General features: G+C 35.8%; 1 protein-coding gene across 1 annotated transcript in view; it reads right to left on the bottom strand.

Annotated features, from left to right (window-relative positions):
• The window catches only part of SKAP1 (src kinase associated phosphoprotein 1), a 281,531-nt gene that overhangs the window by 188,740 nt on the left and 70,566 nt on the right, over positions 1–22,225 (bottom strand). Inside the window, exon 4 of the mRNA XM_086687094.1 lies at positions 15,664–15,780. Within this exon, the coding sequence (XP_086543220.1) occupies positions 15,664–15,780 (117 nt within the window). The remainder of the gene's footprint in view (positions 1–15,663; positions 15,781–22,225) is intronic.

The raw sequence follows: 22,225 nt of genomic DNA, 5'->3' as shown, positions 1-22,225 counted from the left end.
AACTTTACTCTAATTATGAACTTCTACACAAAATGTTATTTCTCAGTTCATCTGCCCAATAAAATTGTTTGCCACTTGACAGTTTCTTCATGTTATATTTTAACTTAATCGTTGCTTTTACTGACTCTAAAGAGAAATGGAACCTGTAATACATTAGCAAAAACCACTTTATAATTTTAGTTTGTTTTTTTAAAAACTACAATTTTTAAAATTACATTCGTTTTTTAAAAATATTTTTCTTTAATTTTATCATTCAGCAGAGTTTATAATATTACTCTAGCTTTAAAATACTGATGCAATTTATAAAAGAATAACACTATTAACTCTTCTCTGAATGTAGGCTTCCTAGCCTTCAGATACAAAATTTTGTTCTTACTTTTGCTGAGTAGGCTTATTTTTATCATTTCTTTTCATATGTTCTCTGGATATGCTGGATCAAGGACCGATAATTTAAGTTAGCATCTTAGAAATCCAGAAACTTTCATGTAACAAACTCATTAAAATATATTTCAGAAACTGACTCAGACAACAACATAAAATATCTGACTTTTATCATTTAAAAATGACCAGCATATTTCATTTTTAAAGGATAGTAAAAGTTTCTTAATCAAAAACTTCTCAGGGATTTTTCACCACAGGGATTTACTGCAAACCTGCTATTTCTGCCAGACCAGTAAACCTGCCAGCCCACCTCAGTCAATATCTCACACTGAGATGCCATGTTTTAAAAAATCTCCCTGATCAGGTAAATATTATAGGATATATTCTTTCCTAACCCTGCAGATACAGCTTTCATGGAGACATTTATGAGACCTGAAAGGACTGAGGGAAAAATAAAACCCATACTGCTTTTTAGGGTTTTTTTTTTAATTCTTTATTGGAATTCCAATAATTCATTTAGCAGTGTGCAAAAGATTTCATAAAAATCTTTTCCTAATTTTACACCTTTGCCATATATTGAAAATCATACCCAGCATGCTCTTATATCATTTGGACTGAAAAACAGAATATGTTAAAATTACTGTGAGTGATAAGTTGGGTAAGAGTTTAAAGGACATTGTAACTAAATCAGACAGAACTCAATTCCTGCCCATTTTATATAGGAAAAGAAAACTTGCAAGTTGTGAAACTTTTGTACCTCAGTCTGGCTTCTGCAGTGCTAGACCTGGGTCTCTGCAATGTTGTGTATAGTGATTTATACCGTAGCGGTCATAACTGTAATATACAGTATAATCATCATAAGTGAACTGTAAAATGTGCCTCAATACTCACCCAACTCTTAGAATTTACCATCTCACCGCTTGTATCTTTCCAGCAATCCCCCCTTAACTAACTTCCTACAGCAAACAGGTAAACAAAAAGAGTATAAGAAACAACAAAAATGCTGAAGGAAGACCATCAGATATAAAAGCTAAACATCTTAAAAGTTTATAAATGTTATGTGCCTTCACAAGCTAGTCCCCATTTATTTTTGCCAGACATAATTTAGTGGAGTAACCTAACCTTTCTCACTGAACTAGAATTAATACCAACTTTTCCAACATTTGTTCTAAATTTCTTTGCACCAGATATGCAAAGTCATTACTCATGCATGTACTTTTCTCTCCCAATTAGATAAAGCTGGGACCTCTTTCATAGCTGGAAAACGTTTTCTGCACTGGTAAGACAAGCTATATGTATAGTCTCTTAACGCTAAATGAAACATATCTTTTTTTTCAAAGTTAACATATTTAGAGCTAAATTACAGTACAATTTGATAAGTCATTCATCGGACAGACACAAAAGCACTGAGAAGCTGCTTTTTTGAAAAGCAGGATTTGATCAAGTTAAAAATGTAGTAAAAAAGTCTTCCCTGTTTGGCTCCTTCTTAATGTCTCTCATCCTAAATGAAAGGGAATTTTAATGAATTGCAAATTAAGGGGAAACACTTAAAAAGCAACACTATCAAATTTAAATAAATGTATTATTTTTGGAGAAACAAACATGCAAAAGATTCCATATGAAAAGCTGCTTGAACTGCCTTGGTGTTCCTTAAGAAAATTCAGAAAGATGCTTGCTTTACAGCTGAAGGTATTTACACATAGAGAGCGAGAGAGCAAGGAAGAAACAAGTAACTTGCTTTCTTTTCAGCTTCAATGATATGATAAAGAAAATAACTATTCTTTATAATAAGACATTTAATAAGAACTCAGATGTAATTTCTAGGAAACTCTCTTCTATACCAACAATGACTATGATACTCCCTCTGACACCTCTTTATAGCTAGAAAAGTCAAACTTCTGCAAAAATTTCTCTATTATACTATATTATTCTTAACTGTAATTTCCAAGAAACTGATCATTATACTTTCCCCGTTTTAATGCTAAAATAAAGAATTCAAACTCTCAAACTGACTAGTAAATTTGGGTTAATAAATAACTATTCTAAAATAAACCTTCTTCCAAAAGCCAAGGAAAGACAGATCTCTAGGTAGGAACATACATGCCAGAGAGCTTTGTGAAAATACATATATATGACTTAAAATCGATAGTCAAAGAATGTATGTCCAAGAGCAGTCACAATTTTTTGGTGAACAAACCAATCGAAATATACGTGGTGGTAAATAGCGCAGGGATAAGTAAGGGCCGTTTTCCGTTTCTCCACTTTCCATTTTTATGAAAATCCACAACTTAATCTGTCTCATGAAAAGTGCAGCTTTACGTGAAAAAAAAAAAATCGGATATAGCAGTTGCTTGAGAAAGCTGACACAGATCAGAAAATCAGGTTTAAAGATCACCTAAACTGATTACAGAGAAATCTCAAAAATGTTGTCAAATTATTGTTTGTTAAAAAAATATATAAAAATTATACTATTCCTATTAAGATCCATACTTTGTTATTAAGAGGTTTAGGTTTGTTAAATTTTGTCTTCAGAAGCTCAGAGGAATGTCAACACCAGAGATTAATAAATAGCTGAGATTAAAATTTTATTCATACATCTTAAGGGGGAAGCACACAAATTGAATTAATTTCCCTATTTAAAAGAAAAAAATTATCATCTCTTCAAGTAGGGAAGAAAAAAGAGAATCAGTCAAAACTATCAGTTTTCTATTTAATATTTAAATCATTACAATATTCTTACTTGTTTCACCTGTGACCAAACCCTTTTCATTTTGTTCTGCTATGTCTATGCCATTCCTCTCTTGCAATGCCTTAACTGGTGCAATATTCAATATCTCCCTTTTGGAAAAAAATCTAATATTAAAAAGCATGGTCCCATATTTATTTCTAGAGTTCCTGGAATTTCCAGATAGGACCCCATATTTTCATTAGCACGTGACCTGAGCATGAAGGCAATCGACCTAAACCATTACTCAAGTTTTTTGAGTATCTCTACAAAACAAAACAAAACAAAACAAAACAAAACAAAACAAAACAACTTAGGGGCAGTGTTTAATTTGAATCTCTCTCTTTCCTGGATTATTATGTAAGGCATATTAATAACAATCCCTCATTGGTTCTTGTCTATATACCAACTATTCCAAGACATAGGTGTTACCTTTAGTGGTGTCCTAGAATAATAAACGTAATTTTGTGTTACCTGTAGAAATTTCTTTCCATCAGCAAGATACATGACCTTATTTGCATGCCAGTTCAGTCTTCCCTTCAGCTATATGCTACTTACTAGTCCTTTATGAATATCTAAAATGCATCTACCATAGAAGGAATGCTACGGTCATAAATTTAAAAACTGGTCAAATTAATATGTTATAGAGGATTTAGGATATCTGTTTAACTCTGTCAGAAATGCTAACCACATGCATTTAGAATGGCAAAGAAAAAAATACCTATAAATTTGGTTTAAAACTCATATCCAAACCTCCTTTATTTATCTATTTAGGAATATAAAACCTTCAAGATGATAGTTTTATTTTATTTGTCCTCATCCTAACTTACATAATAAGAATATACTGAAATGACAGTTGTAAGAAAGTAATATCTTTTAGGTTTTAGGGCATTAATAAAATAAAAGAACAGGAATTTCTCAGATCTTAGTGTATGTGTACTTGGGTACATATATAGGGATATACATGTGTGTATAATTTTTAATTTTTTTGATTCATTATCTATGCTCATATGTTGAGAACTTAAGCATTTCAGCCTTCCTCAGCAGCTAAAACAAAATAATCTAGGAAAGCCCAAATGTAGTATTTTCTTTTACCACAAGAGGGGGCTAGAGAATTCTGATCTCTTCTAAGGTCTGTAAAACCCTCTTAACTGCTACTTTATAGACATTCAATTACAACAGGCCATAATACATTAAGGCATTAAAATACACATATATCCCAACATATGCCAAAGCAAGCACTACACTGGCGTGCCCACCAGATGATCACCAACAACAACATCAAATAAGCACTTAGGCATCTTCTAGTGGTTTATATGAGATTTTACGCTTTAGCACTTCCTCCCCCAAAAGGCAGCTCTCTTGGTTAGGTGATCCCCTTGGAATGGAAAATATCAAGGAGTGTGATAAAATACTCAAAGACTAGAGAGTATGGCAGGGGCAGAGTGAGGCAAGGATTAAGAGAACTGAAATTTATGTAGTTTGGAAAAGTGAAGACTCTGGGGATAAACGTTCACAGTCTTTAAATACCTTCTAAAGGTAACAATATAAATGAATTAGGGGAATTATTCAGTCTCAGAAGATGGTATAGAAAAGAGCAATGGCCTGAAACTAAGGAAGGAAAAGTTTAGGTTAGACATGAAGAATAAATTAGTAATAATAGTTGGGCGGGCAAGATGTCCTGCAAGGGAAGGATACAAAGCATAATCGCTATATTTGATAATTAATTAAATGAGATATTAGTAAGAATGATGTGAATTCATTAGAAGGGCTAGATTAGATAACTCAAGTGATTTTTTTTTCCCCTAAGCTGTGACAATCTCTAGGCCCAACTGTGTTCTTGGGCATTCATAAATGTCTTTCAATGATGATAATGATCATTGGTAGAGAGAAGAGCTCACGATCCCAGTTAACCCTATGTGCTGTTGATTAAAAAAAAAAAATCTGAGTAATACTATAAAATAACTTAATTATAAAATTAACCACAGCAACAATGTTTATCTGTCAGAGCACTCCTTTAAAATATACTGTGCCATATAAGTTATACCCTAAAGTTTTATAGAAATGGATCTATAAATTGGATAAAGGCTTCTAAAAGTGAAAACTTTCCATTAAGGAACAATTCCCCTATAAATCCCAATTTTACAAGCCAGAGAAACTACTCTGTATAATCTTTCTTTCCTATTAGACTAGTGTATCTGGGCTTAAGCTACGTAGGGCCCAGCAGAAAAAAAGGCTGTCACTCAAAGTCAGAAAGGCAATCTAGAGCCTAAGTGTAAAATGATCTGTGAATTCAACAATCTTTTCCTAGTAGAACATAATGTTCTAGATTAACAGGTGCTTTCACGTTGTTTTAAACAGCATTACTAACATTTACTTTTACTTGAAAAGTCAGAGTTCTATGACAGGCCAAAGAATTTACGGACAGCTGAAAAACAAAGATCACCAAAGCATGAAGAGTTGAAAAAATATATATGAATAGAAAGAGTATAAATATAACTGTATATTTACATAAACTAAGTACATGTATCTATATCACACCTGAGAGTATAGAATTCCTGAGCTTTAGACATGATTGTCCTAGGTCAGTTAGCTAACTCTCAGGTGATTCAGTGTTCATCTATAAGGCAGATGCTATGTTTAATTATAATGCATTTACAGATTCTACGAGCAAGGTAATTAAGCATGGTATATAAGATTTTCTAATAAACAGCACACAAAGATACATAAGCCCTCCCCACTTCTGATTGATTTATATATCAATTCGATAAATATGTTACATTAGCAACCAAAACATGGCGTATCATGCTACCACCACTGTAATGACCACACACACACATCTTCAATAACCATATACTGGAACTTTCACATTACCATTAGAGTTGCTGACTCTTTTTAGAATTTGGGGAACTCCAAGTTGGACAGACAAAGAATACTCAAGGCAGTATGAGAAGGCTTAATCTCATTTGCCACGTCACTCACTTAAAAATAAACTGTTTGCACTTAAAAATGGCCACTGTTATTTCGCCCCTAATTATAGTGGAAGCTCAATAAAGGTTTGACCTTTCAGAGAATGGACTTCTGTGCACACTCCCAGCCTGGAATCGACTTCTAAAAACACTTTGGCCACAGCGCAGGCCAAATATTATCTTGACTTTCTTCCAAGCTTGCAAGTCTAACCAATTGTTTTTTTTTTCCCCCTGCAAATTCTGTCCCTGATAATCAGCACTTGATTATGTACTGTATAGTTTGTTGTGGGGGAGTCTAATCTTTTCTCTTCAACTAGATTATTTGTTCACTTAGGAAAGGGATCATATCTTATTCCTCTTTGTATCCTCCACACAGTCTCTAAACTCATGACTGAATAAAAGGACATTCAGTATAGGTATTCAATAGCCAACTCTTCATTGGCAGTATATTAAAATCTATAACATGGACAAAAAGGCCAAAAAAAGATAACTAATTAGTTCTATGTCAAATCAATTCAGAGGCTGATAGTATGCTTCTCATCATTATAACTGCTAGCATTTATGGAACTCTTTGGGATTCTTTATAAAATGTAATACCCCCAAATCATTCTGGGAAGAGAATAAGAACATACAAAGGCCAGAGAGACACCTGTGTGTCTGAAGAACTTGCAAGAAATAGCCTAAGAGCCATGATCAAGTCTCCTGCAAAGCTGTTGGGGACTGCTCTGAAAAGCTTGTTGAGATCATGCAGGTGAGGGAAGGTGTGCAGTGTGGGTCTGGGAAGGCCACTCCCAGGCGGTGGTCTTGGTTTCCATCCTGGTTCTATCTTGCTAGACATGAGATGTAGGAATTTAGCCTCTTTAGAATTTAGTTTCCTCTTTGGTAAAACAGAGATTAGATTAGGTGATTACCAAGCCTCTTCCAGCTGTAAAATGCCATTATTCTATATAAAACTTTGGGTTAACTCTATAGAGTATATTATAGTGAAAAAAAGCATTACGGAAGATATCCAGCCATCAACACACGAAAGAATACTTTACTGGGTACTGGACAGAAGGTTAGACTTTAAACATGCACTAACAGCCCAACATGCCATGCTGAAGAATGAAAAATGGGTTGTTCATAGACAGATAATTGTTATTGTTTTTTTATTCTTCACAAAACATGTATAATCCTTGGTAATCATTTGTTTAAGTTATATAAATTACTGTCAACTTTGAAACCCAGTTTGTCATCTTCATCTGTGATTTATACCAGACTATATAAACGACATGATGTCTTCGATCTAATAAGACATTTATCTTCATGAAGGAGGCCACTGTGATCCTGAGTGACAGCTTACTTACCCTTATCACAGTTAACTCAACATTGAGTCCTTAATTTCTTCCAATGATCTGATCTGACGGACTCACCTAAAGCCAACAGAAACTTGTTCACAAATACCATGCTTATGAAAGTATGTATTTTACAGTAGGATTTGTTCTTTGGCTCCAAAAACACAGATGTGGAAGGAAGGAAGCTTTGCGTTCTTCCACAGTGCGTACCATAAACACACACACATAAACTCCATCAGGGTTGACAGGAGTCATGTGCCTTTACTAAAGAAAAATATACCTGTGAGCAGCAAAGATGAAAGCAACTGTCTGAAGAATAAAAAGAAAATGAGATAAATACCGTTTGAATGCACGTATATATGCACGTATATTTATTTACATATTTGAATATGGAGAGCGACTATTTTGAGTCACATGCATTATTTTCACATCATAGAATAAAAAGGAACTAAAAATTCTAAATATCTTCATATAGTTTATGTAACTAACACACACACACACACACACACACACACACACACACACACACACACAGACAAAAATAGTGGGCTTGACCCTATCAGTGAGAAGGAAGCAAATAACTTGTTGTATTTAGGCCATTAACTCTCTCCACCTACTAGGGTACCAATGACCGAGCCTGCAATAGGTTTTTAACATTCCAAGTAGAGCAGCCCTAAAATATGCACATTTTCTTCCAAAGTCATCAGCAGGATTTGGCCTAAGATTTACCTGATCAGTAAGGTCACTTACTGCTAACCACTGCGTCGTTAATTCACATACCTCAGTAAACACTGTAAGATGTGCAGTTTATTTATTCTGTGACACAACATGATTTAATGCCAAAATCAGGCCTCATACATGACTCAGAGCAACAGGGGTCTCAAAGTGGCTTGTGAACAAACATTTTTTTTTTTTACTCCTTGAGCGGAAAGTCTATCAGGGGTGCTATGAGTAGTCTAGCTTAATAAATGGAAATTCTAGAGATAGGATTTCAGTTCAATAAGAGGAAACCTTTTAAAACAAATTACAGGTCTTTATAAGTATCTAATAATATGACCTTGAAAATGTAAAACAAAACACAGAAAAATGGATAAATCTACAACTATAGTTGGAGATTTTAATGCCAAACTTTCAGCAGATAAAAGAAAAGCCAGGATATAAAAGATTTGAAGAATACTATTTATAAGTATAAAAATAGTGAGTGTGTTAAATAAATACTGGGGGAGCCACACAGCACATAAGCATAAATTGATCATTACCAGGCCACAAAAGAAATCTCAACAAAGTCCCAAGAATGTAAATAATATGTTCTTAGACTATAAGAACATAATATATGTTCTTATATTAGACTATAAGACTATAAGACTATATTAGACTTAGACTATAAGACTATAATATATGTTCTTAGACTATTTTTTCAAAATAGAAAAGCAGGTTTAAAAATCCCTGTAAACTAAAAACAAACCAAAATAAAAACTGGGAAAACACACACACACACACACACACACACACACACACGCTTCTAAATAACACGTAGGTTTAAAAGGATATCATCAAAGGAATTACAAAACACTTAGAAAGGAATTGTCAGTTATAATGAAAGTAGCACATATCAAAGGATGCAGTTGAAGTGGTATTTAGAGGATAGGTTTTAGCTTTGAAAACATTTATTTTGTAAATGAACACTATATTTGCTGGAATAAAAGCAATAAGGAGAATGTTATGCAAAGCCCATAAGAATGGGTGTTTCAGAGGAAAACTATGCAGCTAACCAAAACTCTTCACAATGCAGCACTCTGTTGGAACCCTGCCTCCACCCTCTACCGGTGGATTGGGTACTCCATTCTTGGCCAAGTAGTTAATTTCTCTAAACCTCAATTTTTCTTTTTTTACCTGTAAAATGGGGATAACAGGATCTTCTTTAGGCTGGTTTGAGAATTAAACGAGATGATCCACAACAAGCACTTAGGGTAGCACAGTGCTCAATAAATGGTTCCTGCTACTATCATCCTTTCCGACTCCCAGACGGCATGATTCTAACTTTGGTACAATGAAATTTAAGACAAACATGAACTCCAGCCAAAAAAGTCTAATCAATAAATTAAGTCCATTTTTATTTCACAATACTAATACAGTTTTATTGAAAATACATTCTTCCTGCCATTAGGGAAGATATTAAAATACTATTCTCTTCCTATTACTATAGAAATGAAACACACAAGGATCAACAAAAGCTAGTCTACTGTTGTTCATAATATCAAATCCAAAAACAGACTTCTATTTCAGAACTAAAATGAAAACAGAAATGTAAAAACAAGGAAAGTGCTAAACATAAAGCTGTGAAAGACGGATTCTCTTCATTTTCAAAATGTTCTATATATTTTCTAATGTACCTTTCAAAAGGGGCCTGGAGTTAAAAATGGCCTCTGTTAAATGGGTCTGCAATTTCTTTGAAATCGAGTAGCATATAACAAATTGATCAAAAACAGGTTTTCACATATTCATTATTACTCTTCTCCAAAAACGGTTATAGCTATTTAACAATTCTGATTCTATTTTTCATTTCACTGGAGAATAAGAACTTTCTCTAACTTTTGACAGCCTGATGTAAAACTAAACTCTAAAAACATTCTTTCTTACTTCTTCCCAGATTTATTTGTCCAATATCCATTCATTCCTTTTTCTTTAATTAGAATGTGATAATATATAATACATAATAAATAATATACCGTTACAGACTCTGGGTTTCTTCTCCCAGAAAATAATTTTATTTTTTCTTTTTCTTCCAGAAGGAGTCACTATACCCTGTTTATAGAGTACCTTCCCCAACTGATCTGCAAAAAATATATATACGTACACTTATCTTTTAAAAATGTATACTAATGAAATAATTTTATGGACACATTAAAATCCATCGTATATTTTGGACAATGAAAGCAATTAGATCTTGAGCTTCATAGCTGGCTGGCTTTTGTACATTAATTATATCCAGTGTTTCATAGTAAACTTCAATATGGTAGAAACTACGCCTCCTTAGGTTTAGAAATCTAAATGTTATTACTTGTTAGTAAGTTTTCATTCCCATGCTGTGACTATGCTCTTATTTGTGGGTGTCTCTCCACAGGGTATAGCCTGCTGTTCTCAGATTGAGGGCATTTGAAAAGGAAAAGGAGAAGAAATTGTGATTAGGTAGCAACATGCTCTCATTTTTATGCATGGTTTAGCCTGTAACCTTGGTTTTCTTTTTTCTTTTCTTTCTTTCTTTCTTTTCTTTTTTTTTTTTTTTTTTTTTTTTTTTTTTTTTTTTTTTTGAGCTGTGCACCTGGCCAGGTTTCTATATGCTTCTAGAGCTCTTTGTAGCCTTCACAGAAGCATGATCCAAACACGACACGCACCATGGTTATTGCTTCTCACACTGACGTTATGGGTGGATGGGTCAGACCGTGTGTCCTTTTATAATTGTACATTTAGGATACTGCTCTGGCTGGAGGTGGAATTCAACAAAGCTGAAATATTTTAACAGTGACATTTCCTTTTCTAACAAAGATATAAAGTTCCAAAAGTCTAAAACAATGGACACAACAAAAAAGTCAAAGAATATCTTTTCTTCCTAAAGGATCGCCTTAGCTATTTCCCCAGCAAATGAAGACATTTTTATATTTGTTCATTTGTCTGCTCATAACAGTGTGTTTTCCCAATGAGATGGTAAACTCCATAGGACAGGGACTATGTCTGATTTTTTTACTGCATATTTCACTTACTGCTTAGCACAGTGCCTTGGTAGTACCTTGTAATCTCTAAATAAGTATTTAATAAGTAGCATATCAAATGTTACTGTTCTCAATAATGGTAAAATCTAGTTATGTCTAGGATATAGCATTTACTGAAAATTTTAACATCTTTAAAACCTCCTTAATGTCACAGGAAATGTATGTATCTTTACTTTTTAGGGGAAGGAAACAAACATTTATCGTGCCCACTATGCATCAGGCACTCAGGTACTGTGCTGGTTTCAGTGCTTTGCAGAAACTCATATTAAAACATTATCTCCCTCTCTTTTTTTCCCCTTTGCTCCTTTGTTTCTTAGGTTCCACATATGAGTGAAATCGTATGGTATTTGTTTTCCTCTGACTGACTTGTTTTGCTTAGTGTAATACTCTCTAGCTTCATCTACGTCATTGCAAATGGCAAGGAAAAAAAAAAAAAGAAAAGAGAGAGGGAGGCAAACCATGAAATAGACTCTTACCTAAAGAGAACAAACTGACGGTTACGGGGGCGGGGGGCGGGTGTGAGTGATACAGATGAAGGGGATTAAGGAGTGTACTTGTGATGTGCACTGGGCGTTGCGTGGGAGTGTTGAATCACTACATTGTGCCTCTGAAATTAATATTACACTGTATGTTATCTAACTGGAATTTATTTTTTTTTATTTTTTTTTTTATTAATTTTGTTTTTTCAACGTTTATTTATTTTTGGGACAGAGAGAGACAGAGCATGAACGGGGGAGGGGCAGAGAGAGAGGGAGACACAGAATCGGAAACAGGCTCCAGGCTCTGAGCCATCAGCCCAGAGCCCGACGCGGGGCTCGAACTCACGGACCGCGAGATCGTGACCTGGCTGAAGTCGGACGCTTAACCGACTGCGCCACCCAGGCGCCCCAATCTAACTGGAATTTAAATAAAAACTTTAAAAAAGTGAAATTAAAAAAATATTTTAAAATAAACATTATTTCAACATCCTACAATCAAATTTCTAACATATAAACAATCTATTCCTACCTCTGGCATTGACTGTGTCCCTTTGGGAATTCTCTTAACTTTTTTTTTTTGAGAATTCTCTTAACTTTTAGGCACAAAACTATAAATTAAAATCAATGAAGTAAGAATTTAATATTACTAATATAGTTAGCTCCTCTCTTACGGGAACTATTATGGAGCAAAGTTTCCACCTTGGAATTTTCCAGATACTAGGTTTACCTCTTTTAACACTATTTTTTTTTTAATTTCAACTATTTTTAATGAAACTACTTTTAAGCAAACTTTCCGTATCTGTATAGTCTTAACCAAAATGTCTGAAACATTTTTTTTTAATTTTTTTTTTTTAACGTTTATTTATTTTTGGGAAAGAGAGAGACAGAGCATGAACGGGGGAGGGGCAGAGAGAGAGGGAGACACAGAATCGGAAGCAGGCTCCAGGCTCTGAGCCATCAGCCCAGAGCCTGACGCGGGGCTCGAACTCACGGACCGTGAGATCGTGACCTGAGCCGAAGTCAGACGCTCAACCGACTGAGCCACCCAGGCGCCCCTGAAACATTTTTTTTTAATGTTTATTTGTTTTTGAGACAGAGAGAGACAGAGCACGAGCAGGGTAGGGATATAGAGAGAGAGGGAGACACAGAATCTGAAGGAGGCTCCAGGCTCTGAGATGCCAGCACAGGGCTCAATGCGGGGCTCGAACTCACAGACCAGGAGATCATGACCTGAGCTGAAGTCAGATGCTTAACTGACTGAGCCACCCAGGTGCCCCCAACATGTCTGAGACATTAATCCATCTTCTTTATCTTTATCTTTATCTCCAACATAGATAAGGAGAGTGGTAAAGATAGTAGAGTGGTTAAAAGCAGAGGTTCTAGAGCTAGACTGCATAGGTATAAATCCTGGCACTATTGCTTACTAGCTGTGTGATCTTAGATAAGTTAACCTCCCTGGGTCTCCGTTTCCTTCTCTGTGAAATGAGGCTAATCCTAATATCTACCTCTTAGGGCTCTTCACAGGATTAAATGGTGATATATGCAAAGTACTTAGAACACAGATACAAGGCACACAGTGCTCAATAAATGCTAGCTAAAAAAGTTTTACTTTATTAAGGCACTGAGCTCTTAGTTTGGGCCACTTATTTCTACAGTATGATATGGCCTCAGTGTTTTTAAGTTCCTATATAAATTTTATTTCTTTACAGATTTTGTTTTCTGTATAAGTTTTTAGTTGTTTTCTTCTTTCTCACCTCCATATTATTTAATTGATGCCTCTAAAGTGCCCCTTCTTCTAACTTGATGTTTCAACCTACTGTGGGTTGAGAAATCAAAACATGGTAATAGTTATAAATTTGTAAGGAGAGGAGGGGCGCCTGGGTGGTTCAGTCGGTTAAGTGTCTGACTTTGGCTCAGGCCGTGATCTCACAGTTCTTGGGTTCGAGCCCTGCATTGGGCTCCGTAGTGACAGCTCAGAGCCTGGAGCCTGCTTCGGATTCTGTGTCTCCCTCTCTGTCTCCCTCTCCCCTTCTTGTGGAGGTGTGTGCGCACATGTTCTCTCTCTCTCACTCTCTCTGAAATAATAAATGAATAAACTTAAAAAAAAAAAAAAAAGGAAATTTGTAAGAAGAGGAATCCCAGTGAGGGCCTCCGGGGTCTTCCCAAGAATATGATATGTAAGTGTTAACACAGCACTTGGGAACATCTATTCCCACTTAGAGGTCCTTCTGGCTAACTTATTGTGTTCTCAGCTGTGTTTGGGAAAGTTGGAAGTACCAAATAAGTGACCTATGGATTAATGAGGTGCTACTGTTCTAATTCTGTCAAGCATTAGGTTAATCAAAAACAAATGGAAGGTTGGTTTTTTTAATGTTTTGCACTGTTAATTTTCTAAAATTATAATAAACCACCAGTGCAACTATTAAGCTTTCAATCCAAACAATGTTTTTAAGTGTAATACTTGAGTCAATATACAGATCCTAAATTGTAAGCCCCAATTTTTAAAACTTGGGTATTACTAACCACGTTAGTATACAAATCTCAAGCAAAATAAAATGTTTCTGCACAATGGAATTCATAGTTCTGATGTGGAGAAAATATGAACTGTCGAATGGGCTAAATGAAATGATATTTAATGGATAAGTGAACTAATATCACACTGTATATTAGCTAACTGGAATTTAAACAAAAGCTTCAGAAAAAAAAAAGAATTAATGGTTATGTTAAAGAGAAAAAGGAATTAGGGATTGTGAACTCTCGGCAAATGCCAAAGTCATAGGGAAATCTGACAGAAAAATAAATTAAAAGATTACAGGCTAATGAAGAGAAATAAGGAATAGTTTACCAACTTGACTCCCAATCCCTAAGTGAATAATATGATTCCAATTTAATATTCAGTTTAGTAGCATCTCTACCTTTTTCCCCCCACTGAAAAGGCACAAGAGAGGCTTTGGTAAGATAACCGTGTGCATCAGTGATGATCAAACCGTCTGTTCAAGTGGCCAGATGCCAGAAGAGGCACAGTGAACCCCCACCCTTGGGATATCTGAGCCTGAGCCAGAAACTAGCAGCCACTAAGACAAAATTTTTATATTCATGTATCTTAAAAATTAATGCATATTTTGCATCCCACTCTATTACATACCAATGTAATATAAAATTTAATATAAAAGTAATGTTTGTAACAGTTGAATTATTTAACTCCTCTCATTCCCAAATCTTTAAATTTTTTTTTTTCAACGTTTATTTATTTTTGGGACAGAGAGAGACAGAGCATGAACGGGGGAGGAGCAGAGAGAGAGGGAGACACAGAATCGGAAACAGGCTCCAGGCTCTGAGCCATCAGCCCAGAGCCTGATGCGGGGCTCAAACTCACGGACGGCGAGATCGTGACCTGGCTGAAGTCGGACGCTTAACCGACTGCGCCACCCAGGCGCCCCTCATTCCCAAATCTTCAAGGAAAAAGAATGCTACATGAAGATTTACATTGTGGTTCTTGTGGCTTCCACTTCCCTTTGAATAACACCAACATGGTCAGAGAGGGATAGGTGAGAAGCATGGATAAAGATCATATCTTACTATAATATTATCGGTTCAAGGGTCTCAAATAATCCACAACAAATCAATAATCCAATAATCACCAAATGAAAGCTCCAATTCTCATGCAACACTGTGAAACTAAGAAAGCTGTAAGACGGTGAACTGGGCAATCTTAAAATGTCCTCTTAGCTTTTGAGCTACAGTTCTTATAAAAAGATCAATAACGACGTCTTCCTGCTCCAGCATGGAATTAGTGTTTCCCTAACTACATTAGCTTCAGAAGTATTGACTTACCTAGGAGGATCAGCACCACAACTAAACAAATAGTTGTTCTTTGCAAACTAGTGATTACCAATACAGAAAACTCACTGAAGTCAGCTTGGTTCAAAATGACAAAAGGCAAAGACACCAAGACAAAAAGTAACAAAGTGCGGTCAACCCAAGATCCAGGAAGATGACACTCACCCTCATCCTGATAATCGGGCAAAAAAGGTGCATCTGATGTGAGAGTGGGGCCATGAGTTCCACTATGGTTATCATCAGAGCTGTCCTGTCCAAGGAAACTTTCAGCTTGGTCTCCCCCTGAGGGATAAAAAAGGACAAAAGTCAGGTCACACTTGGGACATCTTTATAAAGGTCTTCGTAGATTTCTTCTGCCATTCACCCCCAAACCCCAAAAGATAACATGGCCACTATCCATTAACATATGAGAAAAAAATAAATAAGAACCAACTTACCTGGCTGGGAAATTTTCCATTCAACTAACTAGAACTTAGAAACGGTTATCAGAGAGTGGGGAGACCTCTTGCCACCAGTAAGAAACTTCTCCATCACACTTAAAATGAGAACACAGCTATATAAATATGCATTCGTATTTACTTGTCTTCCATTAATTACAGCCTTTACTCTGAATGCCTGTTTCTCTATATATTTCCAAATAGGATAGAATAAATCACACAAAGGGTTAACCTATACATAATATAATGTAACAAGGCCAGTATTCTTCCCTTCTCTGAAAACTAAGAGCCTTAAAAACAGAGAGAACCTAGACTTTGCTGGATTCTATTCCAATTTAAATCACTACTTGTTTTGCAATCTTAAGAAAGTTCTCTCTTTATAATTCTAGTTTACAGCCCATGCAACCAACCTCTTAGGAATTCTAAAAGCCCTAAGAAGGTAATGTTTGTTCTGTAAAATGGCTTTGATGAAAGGTAATGTATATGCAATACTGAATTATGCAATTAAAACAATGCTAATCCCTTTTGGGTGTTTTCAACATACATTGGATTATATTTTGTAGAAGTGGCCCATGCTATTATGATACTTTAAAAGGTTCAGATGGAAGATGTTCGATCATTCAGAAACCGGAAGAAAAGACTCTGCATTGCAAATGGTTTCCTTAAAATCCCCCAAACAGAGGTACAGTGTGCTGATAAAAGGACACCAACAGCTGCTCAGTTCATTTCACAAACATGAAAAGGGGATTTTCAACTGAATTTAATATTATCTCAAATACTAATTTCCAAAGGAAATCACCAATGCTAATCTCCGTAAACACTGTAGAGTTTTGGCCCTGGATCTCAACGAGGGAGCAGTGAAACCAAACAACCTACATAGAATCTGTATTGCCTCACTTTAAAGGTTTATTTCCTACAATTAAACTGGAAGGATAGGGAGGATATAAAATGATGAAAAGAGAATGGCTGTGGCCTTCTCTTTCCATAAATTAGATGATCGTATCTAGACTCCTCTACGAATTCTCAATGGTAGGTAGCTTGTCCATAACTGAGTTGAACACCTGCATATACAGGACTTTAGAAATAAACTATGGGCTTTATTGTGGAAAAGAAAAGTTTAAAACAAGACAACAGCACCCACCACCACCACCTCACACAGTAGTTGCTGGTCAGAGCCAGAAGAAATGCTCTCCTTCATTAGGCTACTGATCAGGATACAAAGCTGATTACAGTTATGCTTAAAGTATCACTGCAAAATTTCACCTTTATAACCAGAAAAATTTTCAAAACCTGGACTGAAGGTTAAATGACTAAAATTTTACATCACTACAAATCCACTGAAATTATATTATCAATACAACCTAATGGACTGCTTTGGCAAGTAACCTGAAAGTGAGCTGTGTGTGAGGTTAAAGGAATTTTAAAAATTTGAGCCAAACCAAAATCCATTAAAAAAAAAAAAAAAGAAGTAGCAGTTTGGGTTGCCAAGCAAAATTTAACATTTGTAGGATATACTGAACATTATCAACAATCGTTCTAGACTCAATTTTCTGCTGGCTTCAGAAATTTGCAAAACTACTCTTACATATTCTAGCATTCCAGACTTTTTTTTTTTTTAAATAAGCAGATCAGGAGGGGCTTTGTTTTGTTGTGTTTTAATTACTTACTTATTTAATTTTTTAATTTTAGTAAAAGGCGAAAGATTTATGCGATCTGAAGAGAAACCAGAGCATAATTTTTTAATTTTAGAAAGAGAGAGTGCACGAGTGGGGGAGAGGGGCAGAGAGAGAGGTGGGGGAATGAATCCCAAACAGGCTCCATCCCACAAACCTAGGATCATGACTTGAGCTGAAATCAAGAGTTGGACGCTTGACTGAGCTACCTGGGCCCCCTGTTTTGTTGTATTTTAAATGAAAATTTTATTTTGGTATAATTTTAGATTTATTGTAAATATTGCAAAGATAGTACAGAGGGTTCCTGCACACCCTTCACCCAACTTCTCCCAATGTCAATTTCTTACATAACTAGGCTATGTCCAAACCAAGAAATTAACATTGGTACACTGCTATTACCTAAACTATAGACTTTATTTGGATTTCACCAGTTTTTCCACTAATGTTCTTTTTCTGTTCCAGAATCCAATTCAATTGGATTTAGAGTCTCCATTTAAAAAATCTCATCCAGGGGCGCCTGGGTGGCTCAGTCAGTTAGGCATCCAACTCTTGATCTTGGCTCAGGTCATGATCTCACAATTCGTGAGATGGAGTCCCGCATTGGGCTCTGTGCTGAGCATGGAGCCTGTTTGGGATTCTCTCTTTCCCTCTCTCTCTCTGCCCCTCCCCCACTCACACTTTCTCTGTTTCTCTCAAAATAAATAAACTTAAAAAAAAAATCTCGTCCAAAATACCTGCCTGAATTTGGCATTTGATTTATCAACTTCAAATGGAAAAGTCACTTCCATGTGGTTCCTCTGGTTTCTGGACATAGTTACCCAAGGGGGGCTTTTAACAGCCATTCCTGTGCCAAATATAAGGCCATGCTTTTGTAAAGTATCAACAGCAAAGGTATACAACTCGATGCAGCAAAAACAGAGCCTGGGTCAGTACTAAAAATGGTTGTGGTGGGGGAAACATTTAAAAATATGTTTTACATCCAAGCATAATTAGTTCCTGATGATGGAAATGTTGCTAGAAGTGTTTTTAGTGTCACATCAAGTGGCCCAACTCCCTTGGGCACACACAAAAAAAAGCCTATAACAGTATATAAATAGACACTCCCGTGTAATTAAAATGATTACAACTACTCAAGATGCATGGGTGAAAAGTTTTATAGGAGAACAGGCAATTACTGTGGTCATTTTGGATTTGTTTAAGTTTAGAACATCATTTTTCCTTAAAACATAACCGCAAGTGGTCGCTGGATTCATCTGCAGCTCTGAGAATCGCAGTTCCAAGTGGCCACTACCGTTGTCCAGTGGGATCAGACATAAATGATCACAAACTATAGTGACAGACACTTCCATTCAGCAGCTCTACAATTAGGGCTTAGAACTCCATCTGCTTAGAGTGGCTTTCTCACAAGCAAGACCCCTTGCCACTGGAGACACACTTTCCCATTGCAACTTGCTCAGAATCAATATATTTCTACACAGATATATATTCTAACACACAATATCTCCATTAATCACATCCACCACCTCTGGTCCCTTTTCTTTGTATTTCTGTACAAGATCTGGGGAAACTATATCAAGTGTTCATCTGCTATTAGCTGGTAATTTGCTGCTCTACCCTAAGTGTCATAAGAATTGGGCACCGGATACACTCCTCAGTATATTCAATGGCAGTTCTCCTCTGAGTATCGTGCTGAGGGGCCTATAAGGGGGATGATTTCTCTATTGTTCGTTCCTGAGAGTCAAACTCAATTTCATCCATGCTCCATAGAATGATAAGTTGGGAATTTCTGAAGTTTGGAGCAGAAATATAAAGCAGCTTTGTGTCAGGTGTGAGGTAATTATTTGCTAGGGTTTCTGTGCTATTTGTTTTTATTCCCTGTGTTTTCATTAACAGTTAATGAGTCCCACCACCACCCCCCCCCCAACTCTGAAACAATAGCTTGGCCACTAGAAGTTGGCTTTTTTCTGCCATGGATTCAACCAGCTGTTGCTGCTCCATAAACTTTATGGAGAAGTGAATTAGATTGCTAAAAACTTTCATTTCCTAATTCAATTCCAAATAAAACAGGGGGAAAAAAATGAACCATGATGATGTTCCCCTTGTAACTATTTTGACTCATAGCAAACCCATCTGATTCTTAACTTACAGGTACTATTTAGGGACAAAAACAGGCCATAATGACAACTTTACCAAAGAACTGAAAACAGACTGAAAGCAGTTTAAGCATAAAAAGTAACATGACAGTTAACAAATAGATAAAACATATAAGTATATGTTTGCTTATTCAACATGTAAAGGCTCAATGGTTTTTCCACGTTAGTATGAAGCCATCATCTTTTACTTCTAATTAATTGTGAGCTCTATTATAAAGACTTTATTCACGTCTGCAACCAACTGTTTCTATGGTGTGGTTCAAAATTCCTAGGGTTTGCTATCACTTCACCAAGTACCTCTGGATAAACTCAGGAAATTGAAATTAATGTAGAATTGTCTGCAATTTTTTGTTCTTTGTTTTTATTGTTGCTGTTGGAAAGGAACACACGACTTCTGACTCTATTTAATATTTAAGAACCCGTGAGACACACAGCTCCCTCTTTAAACTAATAAATCCTAAAGAAAATGCTATAAATAAAGGTCCCTGATCCAAATCCAGTTAGTTTTCATGCTTCATAGCATTAATATTGCCAGGTTTTCACAGACCAATTTAATGGTAATGCAGTTCCCAAAGCTGAACTAAGGTAAGATTAGAAAAACCACTGCTTATTATTCCTTATTATAACCATTCACCTAAGTTATTGAATATAACACCAACTAGAATAGGTTGGGTACATATGTGCCCATATATGTGAAATGTTCCTCACATGTAAATATGTTATGGAGCCCATTTGCAACACCAAAGCTAAAGTTCTGTCAACACTTGTGTTATAAATTAGATAACATTTTGCACACACTCATGCATTAGAAAACGTATGGTGTTTCCCACAGAACATCTTAGAAGCTTCACTGATTTCTAAATATCCATTTGGATTTACGTGGTTAGTCCTTGTGATTAATCCATGTGTAGTGAAGGTCTCAAATTCTTCTCCATTCGATGCAGCCTGACTTCCTGGCCATCCCCCGCCCCCCAACATCTAGCCATAACTCAATGTATAAATATTCTTTTTTTCCCCCAAGGCCCTGGCAGTGAGTGTAATAGTACTGAATGTCATTAAGTCTACAGAACAAATGATAGGTCAGGTAAAGAAAGTTCCCATTTATCATTCTTTTAAAAAGCTGCTCCAACTAGATCTTGAATGTACAAGAAATAAATTGAGCTTAACGTTAAGGTTTTTAGCTCATGATACTGTTTACTAATTGTATTATTTTCAACATGCTGAGAATAACAGCCTTCTTAAGAACTTTTAGGGATATCATTGCAGAGAATAGCAGTCCAAATGATTAGAAATGGAATCAAATTGCTTAGACGCTTATAGCACAGTCACTACAACATCTGTGAATCCAACAACCAAAAGTGCAGCATAGCTTAATAATATTTCAGAAATGAACTACACCTGTCAGTGGGGGGTTGGACAGGAAAATACCCAGGGGAACAAACTGAAAAGTTTTTTTTTCCCCCTCCTTCTAAAAAGTGGTCTTTTATGATGCAGTTTCTCATTTTGACCAGTAGGGTGGGCTGCAGTGTGTAGCATCATCCTAGTTCTTAAAAAAGAAAAAAAAAAAGGTAGCCACCAAGTGAACCTTCCTGCTCCTACCCCTCCCCCACCAGAAAACGCTGAGATTTTTAACCCTTTTTAGGTTTCACATAAGGCATAACTTCTGGACATTAACAAACTGGAGGGCTGGCAGCAACAAATACAAACCAGATAATTGTATATGTGACAACGCACACTTCATAAAGCAAATTATAGCCTGTCAGCAATCATTCTGGCTTTATAATAACACATTCTATCTACTACTGTTATCGTTCAACTGGTACTAAAATGGAGCCTGCTGGGTTAGAATATTTTCAATAGTAATGAGACTTTGACAGAATTCAAAACATGTAAACCTAAGTATTTGGTATATGTGGATAAATACAATGTAAAATAAACACATTTATCATATGTCAACCAGGTGATCATAACCTGGAATTATTGGTTCATAGTTCTGTTTTCCTTGGACCACTGTATTTTTCAGTGTTTAATTCTTATTATGAAGCTATTCAACTGAATTCTCCACATGCTTTGACTTACAGGAGAAAGCTATAGCAAGAATAACAATACAACAGCTTACTGAAGGCTTACTGGGTACAGGCTCTAGGTCAAGATTCTTCACATACTATCTCATTTAATTCTCAAGCTAATCCTGTGGTATGTTATTATCTCAAAGCTGCAGATGAAGAAATCGAGACACAGAGATTAAATAACCTACCTAAAGTCACATAAGTGACTCATAAGTGGCAGAGCTAGGCTTTGACCCCTTGTCTGATTCCTAAGCTCTTGTTCTAATCCACTGAGCTGTACAGTCTTCAAAACTGTATGCTTCCTAAATCATGATCATTACTCAAAGGCAAAGCATACTGAATGACCGTCAATGACTTGGATTTATGGCATATGCTATTAATTAGTGTTTTTTTCT

The sequence above is a fragment of the Puma concolor genome, chromosome E1 (genome assembly GCF_028749965.1).
Source record: "Puma concolor isolate L17-30 chromosome E1, mPumCon1.1.hap2, whole genome shotgun sequence".
Taxonomy (NCBI): domain Eukaryota; kingdom Metazoa; phylum Chordata; class Mammalia; order Carnivora; family Felidae; genus Puma; species Puma concolor.
The sequence above is the reverse complement of the archived record's forward strand: the minus strand, read 5'-3'. Positions and strand labels throughout refer to the sequence as shown.